At 45.4% G+C, this 12,665-nt stretch overlaps 2 protein-coding genes across 3 annotated transcripts in view; one reads left to right on the forward strand and one right to left on the reverse strand.

Annotated features, from left to right (window-relative positions):
* The window catches only part of Ubac2 (UBA domain containing 2), a 148,976-nt gene that overhangs the window by 108,056 nt on the left and 28,255 nt on the right, over positions 1-12,665 (reverse strand). For both annotated transcript variants that reach the window (XM_032918299.1, XM_032918298.1), the window contains exons 3-4: positions 11,138-11,257; positions 10,274-10,383 (exon numbers count right to left, since the gene is read on the reverse strand). In XM_032918299.1, the coding sequence (XP_032774190.1) occupies positions 10,274-10,383; positions 11,138-11,257 (230 nt within the window). The remainder of the gene's footprint in view (positions 1-10,273; positions 10,384-11,137; positions 11,258-12,665) is intronic.
* Positions 1,550-5,280, forward strand: Gpr18 (G protein-coupled receptor 18). Its single transcript, XM_032918300.1, has 2 exons — positions 1,550-1,728; positions 4,136-5,280. Exon 2 carries the CDS (start codon positions 4,170-4,172, stop codon positions 5,163-5,165), a length of 996 nt encoding a protein of 331 aa, XP_032774191.1. The 5' UTR covers positions 1,550-1,728; positions 4,136-4,169; the 3' UTR covers positions 5,166-5,280.

The raw sequence follows: 12,665 nt of genomic DNA on the forward strand, positions 1-12,665 counted from the left end.
GGGGTAGAGAAGAAGTCTAAGAAATGGCAGAAAACAAATGGCAGCTGTCAGGTGGTCAAAGGGAGGGTCTACAAGTGGGTTCTGTCAAGCTTTTGGGGAGTTCCTAATCTGCCGTGGGTACCTTGCACTAAGAAATGGAAGTTCTCAACTAAGAATGCTACATACAGGGAAAAGACTCAAGTCTTAATGAGAAGACACCCCAGACTCTGTTGACTGCAGCAGCACAAGGGAAGCCAATCAACAGGTACTTCCTGTCAGAAACCTTTTCACAGACTCTGTGGTAAGGTAAAGAACACACTGGGTCCCGGTAAGAGGGTTCCATGTGGCTGAAATATCACACTCCTGTGTAGCGTATGAAAAGCCCTAACTCCATATCCAACGACTGTGATGTAACTCAGCAATGCCAGAGCAAGTCTGGAGAAGGGTTTCCAGGCAGTCACCTCTCACCCACACAGGACTGCGGTCTGCAGTGGCTCCACAGCACATTGCTCTGGAAGGCTACCATAGCTCTCAGTAGTTTGTTACCACAAGGAACTTCAGCACCTTCTGTAGAACAAAAGGTTAGCACTTCTGAGAAAAGGAGCAAGGTTTTCAAATTACCTCAAGGTCAAGCTGTGGAAGCTGTGGTGGCTCACAGCCGGAGTCCAGCTCCCAGGAGGCAGAGGCAGGAAGACCAGGGTAAGTTCAAGGCCAGCCTGGTCTACATAGTTCCAAGGCTGTTCTCAAAACAGGAAGACAAGAAGGCAGGAGCCATCTTAAGTCACTCACACTGCAGACACAGAAGCAGCCAAGTGTAGGCACCTTTTAAAAGCTGGCAAATCATGTGTAGCTGATGTAGAAATATGCAGAACTGGGCAAGGGCTGGCTTACTTTAAAGAGAAAGTTAAACTCACAGTAGCTAGACAGCGATGCTCTGGGCTGCCCAATCCTCCATTCTGCGGGTTTCACTTCCCTGCTGAGCTGAGATCACGGCTGCATGTAAATTCTCCAACACTTGCCCAGTCCTCCCTAAAGTTTGCAGGGAGGTTCATGCAAAAAAAGTTCTGTAGACTTCCTTGAGACAGAACATGGACAACGTGCAGGAAGCACCTACAGGATCCAGGAACAGATCTGCAGGGCACAGCAGAGCAGGGGCCACGGAGGAGACAGCTGGGGTGGCCGAGGTGGCAGGTATCTTAGACAGGACTTTTCTGGAGTGGAGTTCTCAATTCTATCACATGAGTGCGATGTATTTCAACTGGATAGAAACTACACAGGAACAGCACAAAGCTAGACAGTCACAGAGCTTAGAAAGCAGCTAGGCTTTGAACCTGCTCTGCCAATGTCAAATCCCCTGCCTGTAAGTGACACAGACTTCAAACATCAAAACCAGCAGTTAATTCAACAAAGTGTCCCTTTTCATATATGCCTTTCTTCAACATATGCCATTGTTTCAAGAGCAGTCTAAGCTGAGCAAGACTTCATAAACAAATCACTTGTGAAAGAGAAAACCGCACGCAGGGTAAAGTCCCACGCTCAGAAGCTTATTTCAGAGCATTTCCTGAAAGAGCAGAGCAGTGCTCAGAGCCCAGCAGAGCAGCCCGCCATCGGTACTACATCTCAGCAACCCTCCAACAGGACCAGCCGCAGAGGCAAAGGAAAACAATTCAAAGACACTATCTGCCTAACACAGGCGGCCACTGCGCACTCTTTCCGGCACCTCGCAGACAGCCCTTTGACGGACAGGAGGTAAGCTGCATCCAATTGATTTTATAGTAAATCATTATGAGAAGTAATGTTGTGTTTACTCAACTCAAAACTTCTGCTCCATCTGATGAAGACCTTAAAACAACTGGTTATTCTTTTCCCAGGATTTGGCACTCACTTTCAAATATTTTATATCAATAGTGAGTGTAGAGTTCTAAATGTTTTCATTTTATTTTTGAGATTATAATAAATTACACCATTTCTTCCCTTTCCTCCCTCCAAACCCTCCAATATACATCTCCTTAATCTCTTACAAATTCATGGCCTCCCTCTCTTTTAATTGCTGTACACACACACACACACACACACACACACACACACACACCACACACACCCCTAAATATAAGTAGCCAGCTCGTCTGTGTCGTGTTGTTACTCATGAGTGTTTTCAGGACTGACCGGTTAGAACTGGATAGCCAGCTGGGGTGCTTTTCCCTGGGAGGCCTAATTCTCTCACTTTTAGCACAGGAGCTGTTCTAGGTGTGGGGTTGAGGCCTCACTGTCTTTCCCCTGTCCATTTAACACATTATGTTGATGACATAATACATCATAACATAATTCAATCTCTTTATCATATAGTTTCAATTATACTGTTTCATGAAATTACTTGGTTTCAATTAAAAATGACAACCTACAGATAATCATGGTATTTAAGTTTTCAAAAGTTAACCTGAAAGACAACCAGTTTCAACACTCACCTAGGGTCCGCACGGTAACACAGAGGCACACACACAGCACAGGAGCAAGTGGGCACATGAGAGCTGGAGAGGTGGACTACAGAGAAGCTGCCAGGGAGGATAGCCTGCAGACAGGAGGTTCCCATGACAACCTCAGGGGGAAAGGTAAAGGAGGAAAGACCAGGGCTGTTAACCCTTCCTATAACTTCACTAAAGAGAGATTCAGGACTGAATTAAACATAAGCACGCTACAAAGTGACCTTCCTAAAGAAAATTTCTCATACACCCTCATATTTCAAAGAGATGCCTCCAGCCCGCACTCTTCCTAAGAAGTATTTTCAAAGTCTCTGCTGGCATTACACCCTGGGTAAGGGAATGTCACACTGGGAGCTCCATATTTATAGCACTATTAGAATCGTTTGTTTTTTAAATAAACAGTTTTTGATGGTGGGACTATTAGTTTCTGTCCACAGTTAGGGTTTCTCAGACCTACCTCTCTTTGACACAACTTACGTTCATCTAGTCAGGGCAATAGTACCAAAGTGGTTAGACTTGAAGAAACTTCTCAAATTGCTTCTTCTCAACTCAATGTCCCATTGGTGCAACTACACTTAAACTCCAGGCCCCTGGTAATGGAAGCCCCTGCCCCAGATACTCCCAGTTGCCCACCTGTAGCTCTAGGTTTCCGGTAGACCAAGACAGAGAGCAGTAGTGATTCCAGACCTACGATCATCTGAAGAGAATATAGAGTACTAATCAGAAGTGTTTGCAACTTCAAAAACGGAGGTGGGGTCAACAGACTTGACTGACAGGACAGACAGCTACTGAGAATCACCTCACCAAACACCATTTCCTTCACTCGAGGCTCACTCAGCATTTCCTACTATGTGCTAGAAAGGCAGCAGAGGCAAAGAGGGAAAAACCGAAGTTCCTACCCACTCACACTCAAGAATCAGTCACCAGCTATATAGTTCTTCTGTTTGTGTTCTGATTCATGTTTTGTAAATTATAATTGTAGTTTGTAAATTAAAAGTATTTGACCACTACTTATTTGAGCTAGAAAATATTTAGACAGAATAAAGATAATAAAAATTGCAAGCCACTTTATAGGATTTAAAATACAGACTGGCCCTTTCCCATCACTTCAGAGAATTCCTACTGTCTTCTACTTTGACTATTTGGGGAAGAGAGAGATGAGCAGGGTCAATGAAACTGGATGAGTGTCCCAGAGCATCTTGGGGCCTGAGGCCACCTGAACTGACATTATAAAGGCCAGGACTGGGTGTAGTAGTACACACCTTTAACCCCAACTCTCAGGCCGCAGATCTTTGTGAGTGGAGGCTAGCTTGGTCTAAATACTGAATTCCAGGACAGTCAAGGCTATACAGAGAAACCCTGTCTCAAAAACTAACAAAACAAAACCAAGGTAATGGAAGGGGGGACAGACAGACTGACAGACAGGAATTCATAGCTCAGTGAGGTAGATAGTATAGAGAGGACCTGTGTTCAATGCCCAGTGCTCCAAAAATAAAAACAAATGGTTAAAGAGAGATTAGTGAGTAGTAGCAGCAACTTGTAGGGTGTGTGTTCCCGCACAGTCCTAAAGCACGCACGTGGAGTCTTCAGTATAAAGGCCCTCGCAAGAAGCCCTGTGCTCGGGGCCTCTACTTCCAGCCAAAGTTCTCATCCCTGTTTCCTCACAATCCTCACAGTTTCTACGTACCATGGGGACCAGCCTGCTGTAAGATGGCCATCCCGAGCAATCGCGACCAGCTTGCTCTTTCCAATGGTTCACACCCAGAGGAATACAAAATCGCAGCCCTGGTCTTCTACAGCTGCATCTTCCTGATTGGGCTGCTTGTTAATGTCACTGCCCTATGGGTTTTCAGCTGTACGACCAAGAAAAGAACCACCGTAACCATCTACATGATGAACGTCGCACTGCTGGACTTAGTATTTATACTGAGTCTACCCTTTCGGATGTTTTACTATGCAAAAGGCGAGTGGCCATTTGGAGACTACTTCTGCCACATTCTTGGGGCCCTGGTGGTGTTTTACCCCAGCCTTGCTCTGTGGCTTCTTGCTCTCATTAGTGCTGACAGATACATGGCCATAGTACAGCCGAAATACGCCAAGGAACTGAAGAACACTGGCAAGGCGGTGCTCGCGTGTGTGGGGGTCTGGATAATGACCCTGACCACCACTGTCCCTCTGCTACTGCTCGATGAAGACCCAGATAAGGCCTCCTCCCCGGCCACCTGCCTGAAGATCTCCGACATCATCCACTTAAAAGCTGTCAATGTGCTTAACTTCACGCGACTCGTATTTTTCTTCCTGATCCCTCTGTTCATCATGATCGGGTGCTACGTGGTCATCATTCACAGCCTCCTCCGCGGGCAGACGTCTAAGCTGAAGCCCAAGGTCAAGGAGAAGTCCATACGGATCATCGTCACGCTCCTGCTGCAGGTGCTTGCCTGCTTCGTGCCCTTCCACATCTGTTTTGCTGTCCTGATGCTACAGGGGGAGGAGAACAGCTACAGCCCCTGGGGAGCCTTCACCACCTTCCTCATGAACCTCAGCACATGTCTCGATGTCGTTCTCTACTACATTGTTTCCAAACAGTTCCAGGCTCGAGTCATCAGTGTCATGCTGTACCGCAATTACCTTCGCAGTGTGCGCAGAAAAAGTGTCCGGTCAGGCAGTCTACGGTCACTTAGCAACATGAACAGTGAAATGCTTTGAGTCAGAGCAAGCTGACTGTCTTCAATCTCTTTAAAATTCTTTTTCTATCTACTCTCAGGTGAACCAGCATTCAATATTATCCAGTCCCTGCTCTAATAAAGAGAAATAATAATAATAAACTTTGAAACCTCTGTGGCATTTAATTCCAGCAACACGGTTAGATACTGAGTATTCTGATACGCTCATTTATTTCTATCTCACAATTTGTATAAAACATGTACATAAGCCATGTGTAGTGTCCATGCCTGTGAACCAAACATTCAGAAGACATAGGAAGCCCAACCCAGGCTACACAGTGAGACTCTGTCTCAAAAAAAAAAAAAGTAATAAAAATAACATGTTCATGAAATGCTTGCGGGGGGTGGGGGGGCACCCAAATTAGGCTTTATAATCAAGCCTTATCTGAGAAGGTGGTTGATTGGCTTAACATTTTTAGATTCTGTGTACAACATACTCTTGAGAGGGAAAAAAGATGCTATTGTTCACAATAATCTGATGGCTCTCCCTTACATCAGTTCACCCTTAGGGTGTGTTTCATGTTCTAAACATCAGCTTCCATGATTTCTACAGAAGCAACTCTGCCCAGTGCCACAAAGCAGGACTGAAGGAGGCAGGGGCTCCACTGGCAGCCCCAGCCCCTTCTGTACAAACAGACGCACTCCACAGACACTTGCTACCTCCCAAGCCCACTTAAGGCAACTAAGGACACAGCTCTGCCCAATAAACTGACTCACTCCTATGGCATGAAATGCTTACCAAGAGGCTAAATAATTTGTTAAATACCAACAGCCTACTCTTCTTATATGGTCACACACACACACACACACACACACACACACACACACACACACACACACACACACACTACAAAAGACTGAATCTTTTCCAGGCCAAATGTTACAGTATTAGTAGCATTAGACAGGTTCCGATCCTAGCCTATTTATTTGGTCTTCCATAAAGAAACATCTTGCCTAAAAGAACATACAAAACTTCTACTATTCTAAACACGGACACAGATGTTTAGACTTACAACTTCCTCTACAGAATCACCTTTATTACTCTTTTCCCTTGTTCTGGAGTTCAGTATGTAGCCAGGCTGGCCTTGAACTCAGTGGACTGTACTTCCCTTCTGATCTGATACTAATTTTTCAATAATCATAGATGTTTACCAAGTGTAAATACTGTCATAATTATAAGGTACAGGAGCAAAGATGGTACTTTGATGTAGTTTTTCAACAAAGAGGAAATAATGGAAGAGTAAAATTCTTTAATAAGCGTTAGGGAAGGAGAGCCCTGTGTTCAGGGTGGAGTTTAGGGCACAAATACAGTCCCTGGGTGGGAGCACACTAGCCTTGCAGGAGTAAGGAGGCCCTGCATCTGCTCAGCCTAGAGGAAAGGAGAGGGTGCTTAGTCACGGCCTGTTCTCAACCTTTCAGACAAACCTTCTCTTGGGCAGGTTTTCTGTGAGGTTTTTCCAAAAGGGTTCCTTGAAGAATGTGCCCCCGAGAGTATAAAGCCTAACAAGACACAGCAGACACAGCAGTCAGGTTAGACGTGTCCTGTGGTCCTCACAGGGAGCTGCATAGAATGCGACCAAGTCATGGAAGCACAGTGTACTTGGCACTGTAAGCAGATGCTCTTTACAATGTAGGATTTGCATGTGTAGCATGTGTAGGCATGTGTGTGCCACAGCGTGTGTGGGGGCTCAGAGAGCAGCCTGTACGGCTCAGTTACTTCCCTCCAGTCGACCACGTGAACTCCAGGGGTCACACTCAGACATCAGGCTTGGTAACAGTGCCTTTATCCACTGACCACTCTCATTAGCACCAAGCACACTCTAATATATGAAAAAAAAATTCAAATTCAATTATTCTGGAGAAGTTTAACTCTGGAAAATAAATACCTACACATAAAATATAAACACCAAATAAATCATAGGGATATTAGAGCAAACGTGTCAGGCACGGGTCACTAGACATAGCTAACATGTTTAACTTTAATAATGTGGCTACATTGAAAACAATGGAGGTTCTTTCTGAGTTGAAGTAAGTTGTGAGCATCCATCGGGTGTCAGGTGCAGTTTCCACACAGAGCACTACAAGAAACGCAACCCGGTCTATGTAGACGTCAGCAACCTTGCTTAGAGTCTGACTCGGCTCATGTTGGCAGTTAGCCTCTCAGTGGTCTCTTTATTCCAAGTAAGATCCTTCACAAACACCTGTTACCACAGATGGTCAATTATGAGGATTCTATGACATGAAAATAAATGCATGCAATATATATTGATTGAATTGGTCAAACATTTGCTGTCACCTTGTACACAAAAGCCTGAGCAGTTCTACCCAGTGGCAAGAGGCAGCAGAGAGCAAGCTGGTTGGGAGAGGCTAGAAAGGGTGGGCAGCATCAGAATACAGGAGCTCAAGAGAAGAAGGGAACCAAACGGGTGGTTACTATGGGCAGTAAATCAGAATCACACAGGAGCTCATGAGAGAAGAAGGGAACCAAACGGGGTGGTTGCTATGAGCTGCTAGAAAGGTGCCTGGAACCCAGCCCTGTGCACTTAACCTCTTCCGGCCACTCCAGTCTGGGCAGCAGGGTGCCGTGCCCACTCCACGATTGAGGGTCAGCTGCCTCCGGCCACCCCAGCCCTGTGCAGGCCACCCAAGCTCACCACACTGCTGTGCCTCCTGCCACCCAGCCCTGTGCAGGCAAGCACTGGAGCACTGTGCAGGGCACTTGCATGAGGTCATAAGACAGTCAGTGGTACAGCTGGAACCCAGCCCTGTGCAGGACCAATGACCACCCACTGCCAATGTGCTGTGCCTCCTGCCACCCAGCCCCCAATGACCACCTCCCGCCACTCCAGCCCTCCAGCCCTGTGCAGGCAGGCAATGACCACACTGCCGTGCCTCCCGCCACTCCCACTCCAGCCCTGTGCAGGCAATGACCACCTGCCCTCCCGCCACTCCAGCCCTGTGCAGGCCATGACAACACTGCTGTGCCTCCCGCCACTCCAGCCCTGTGCAGGCAATGACCACACTGCCGTGCCTCCCGCCACTCCAGCCCTGTGCAGGCAATGACCACACTGCCGTGCCTCCCGCCACTCCAGCCCTGTGCAGGCAATGACCACACTGCCGTGCCTCCCGCCACTCCAGCCCTGTGCAGGCAATGACCACACTGCTGTGCCTCCCGCCACTCCAGCCCTGTGCAGGCAATGACCACACTGCCGAGCCTCCCGCCACTCCAGCCCTGTGCAGGCAATGACCACACTGCCGAGCCTCCTGCCACTCCAGGTGGCCCCTGAGGACTCTGGCCCTTATTTTGAAGGAAGTGGAAATTTCAAGGTTTAGGTTTTTGGTTTTTAGTTTTTTTAATTCTATCACAGCTGTGACAGTTGTTTCCATACTTTAACACTGATTTTTACAGTGTGAGTGCAAAAGTGTATTGTGAAAATGTGAGTATGTGTATGAAATGTGTGTATATATGTATGTGTGAAAGTGTATGTGAGTGTGTGTGTTAGAGTATGTGTGATATGTATGAGTATGAGTTTATGTGTGTGAGTGTGAAAATGTGTTTGAGTCTGCGTATGAGTGTGTGTTGAGGAGAGAGTGTGTATCCGTATGTATACATGAATAGGCCAGAGCACACATATGGAGGTCATAGGACAACTCACTTCTCTCCTCCCTTTATGTGCATTCTCGGGATCAAACTTAGGTCATCTGGCTTGTTGTGTTACTACTCTCCAGTCCTATTCTTATACCCACAAATTACACACATGCCTTCAACACTCAGCAGCCTTTGTGGAGAACCAGTAAGAACTGGCCTGAAGAGAAATATGCTGAGAGAAATGAGTGCCTCAGCAGGACTACACACAGCTCACAGGAGCAGCCCACACTCCCCAGTCTACCACACTAACCACACATGAGACTTAACAAGGGTGTGCAGCAGTGGTGACACAGGACCCTGTGTCTCCATTCAGATGAGACTCAGAACCAGTCTCTCTAATTCACTGCTATTGTGTCTCTCAAACACAGGCTCATAGACTTGATTGAGACATTCACTGAGGCCTTTTCCTCCCACTGTCAACACTGGTCTTGGCTCCCAGTTACTGCACATGCTAACACAGTCTTGCTTTGAAGATCAACAGCATATGGAAGTACAACTGAGCTGGTCTGTCACTGTGGGAAGCACAAGACCATTACCTGTGCACCAACCATTACCTGTGCACCAACATTACCTGTACACCAACCATTACCTATACACTAACCATTACCTGTGCACCAACCATTACCTGTGCACCAACCATTACCTGTGCACCAACATTACCTGTACACCAACCATTACCTATACACACCAACCATTACCTATACACACCAACCATTACCTGTGCACCAATCATTACCTGTACACTAACCATTATGCACCAACCATTACCTGTACACCAACCATTACCTATACACACCAACCATTACCTGTACACCAACCATTACCTGTGCACCAACTTTGCTCTCTACCTCTGTGGAATTATGAAATAATAATCTAAAAAGTCTTCAGAAACTTAAGTTCAGTGCATTTATTTTATTATCAGTCTATTTAACTTTGGATTTTTACATTTAATTAGTTCATAAAATAACAACAGCAAATATCACTATAAAAATATACAAAACTAATTCAATCTCAAGGAATTTGTTTATTATCCTAGTACTTAGAAAGCCTGAAGCAGAAAAATCTTGAATTAGAGACCATCCTGGGCTACATATGAGACACTGTCTCAAACAAACAAAAACTGTAAAATAATTTTGGAGCTGAAAGAAGGAGGAGATGACTGCGAAACTGATCAGTAGAAGGACATAAGGACATGTAGGCACACACTGCATTCTCTCTACACACATACCCACTATGCCTGAAAGTATAAAGTCTCAGATTCACTGTGGCTCAGGCTGGCCTGAAACTCACTATGTAGCCCAGGCTGGCCTTGAATCTGCCTCCTGAGTACCTGAACTAAAGGTGTGGCAGCTTAAAAACTTTTGGAGAGAGTGTGAAAATGACACCATTTTAAATAGATTTAAGAATCCTAAACAGATGACTCCAAACTATGAGCTACTTACAATCCAGAAGGTAAATTACTGGCCACGGTGACACCAAGCAAATACTGCACAGCTTCCACGAGGATAAAGTCAAACAAGGCTGACAAGACCCAGGAACCCAGCAAGAAGGACTAAAAATAAAGTGAAAAACACAATGAGTTACCTAAAATAAGTAATAGTTATTTAGTTAGCATGAGCAAGGACATGGGAGTATAGTCCATGCATACAGGTGTGCACCGACATACAAATATACACATCACATACATGTGAATACATGCACAAGCTTATTCTTATATTACCTGATTTTCGTTACTTTTCAAAATTGGGAAATAAGCCACAATTGTTCATATGTATTAGCCTCTCTGACTTCTAGATATGTTGAAAAAGACATTTAATTAAAACATAGTGCTAATAAGTAGCACATATACCATGAAGCCAAATAAGTGACCAGAATTTCATTAGCTAAACTTTTAATTAAAATCATTATTACTGACATATCCTTAATGTCTTGTATTATCATCACTATCACTTCATTACTTTATCATGCTATTGGCTTAAAGTTGATTTTTTTTCTTGTGTTAATGTCCTAGTCACAAATCAGATCTAGAATCACGTAATTAAAGTGATAGTCACGAATGACACGCGAACGAATGAGGCATTTTAAAGGTAAAGGCCCAACAGTGCTGTGCACCTGTGATCCCAGAGGCCTGCCTGGACAAGGAGGCAAGACTTTAACTTCAGAGTTTAAAAAGATATATAAAAGGACTGCAGATGTAGCTGAGTGGTAAAGTGCCCTTGCCTAGCACGCATGCAAATGAGGAGTGCAGAGATGGTCATTTCACTGTGGAACCTCAGTAGAAAATGTTACAGCATGGAATGACTTACTGCGAACTTCCTGCTTCCAAATCTTCTTTCAAATATTCTGAAGTTATAAATGAGAAGACCACTACAGAAAGCGTCTTTCAGGTCAAGGCAAATTATTCTTCCACATATCAGTCTCCAAATCTGCACAGAGGTTAAATGCAGAGCATGGTGTGAGGGGAGCCTTGGACTGCGTAGTTCAAAGTCACGACACACATGCAATGGGAAAGCCAGCCAGTACCATGTCTCTTCACACACACACACACACACACACACACACACACACACACACACTCACACCTGACAGAGAAGTCTCTTCTGACACACACACACACACACACACACACACGCCTGACAGAGAAGTCTCTTCACACGCCTGACAGAGAGAAATCTCTTCACACACACACACACACACACACACACACAGAGAAGTCTCTTCACACACACACACACACACCTGACAGAGAAGTCTCTTCACACACACACACACACACACACACACACACACACACACACACATGCCTGACAGAGAAGTCTCTTCACACACACACACACACACACGCCTCTATATATACAGCACAAACACACACACACACACACACACACACACACACACACACACACACACACACACCCGCACACACACCACACACACACACACACACACACACATCACACACACACACACACACACACACACACACACACACACACACACACTCTTCACACACACACATACACACTCACACACACACTCACACGCCACACACACCCACACACACACACACACACACTCACACGCCCGAAAAAGAGACACACGCTCACACACACACACACACACACACACGTGACAGAGTCTCTTCACACACACACACACACACACACGCCTGACAGAGAAGTCTCTTCACACACACACACACACACACACACCTGACAGAGAAGTCTCTTCACACACACACACACACACACACACACACACACCCCACAGAGACACATCTCTTCACACACACACACACACACACACACCTGACAGAGAAGTCTCTTCACACACACACACACTCACACACACAACAGTGAGAAGTCTCTTCATACACACACACACACACACACACACACACACACACACACACACACAGCAGTGAGAAATCTCTTCACTTATCATAATAAGACACATCTTGCTAAGGCAACAGAAAAGTCCTCATAAAATCCTCAGCAGTCAGGGAACCTGTTGCCAAGCCTGACGCTATGAGTTCAAGCCCTAGGTCCCACAGACGACTGACTCCACAGAACTGTCCTCTGACCTCCACATGAGGCACATGCTCACCACCACACCCACACAGAATTAAGTAAATAGATGTTTTTTAAAAAGGTGGGGAGGGTGTTTAATAGGACACACGCACAAACACTCTCAAACACAACCAGCTAAAATAAAAAACTAATGAAATGTTTTTACACTACTGAATTTAAGAGCAAAACGTAAATGACAACTTGGGTAAAAGTTCAAAACTACACTTTCTGAGCTTAATCAGCAAAGAACCACTCACATGGCAGC

Source organism: Rattus rattus, chromosome 12 (genome assembly GCF_011064425.1).
Source record: "Rattus rattus isolate New Zealand chromosome 12, Rrattus_CSIRO_v1, whole genome shotgun sequence".
NCBI lineage: Eukaryota > Metazoa > Chordata > Mammalia > Rodentia > Muridae > Rattus > Rattus rattus.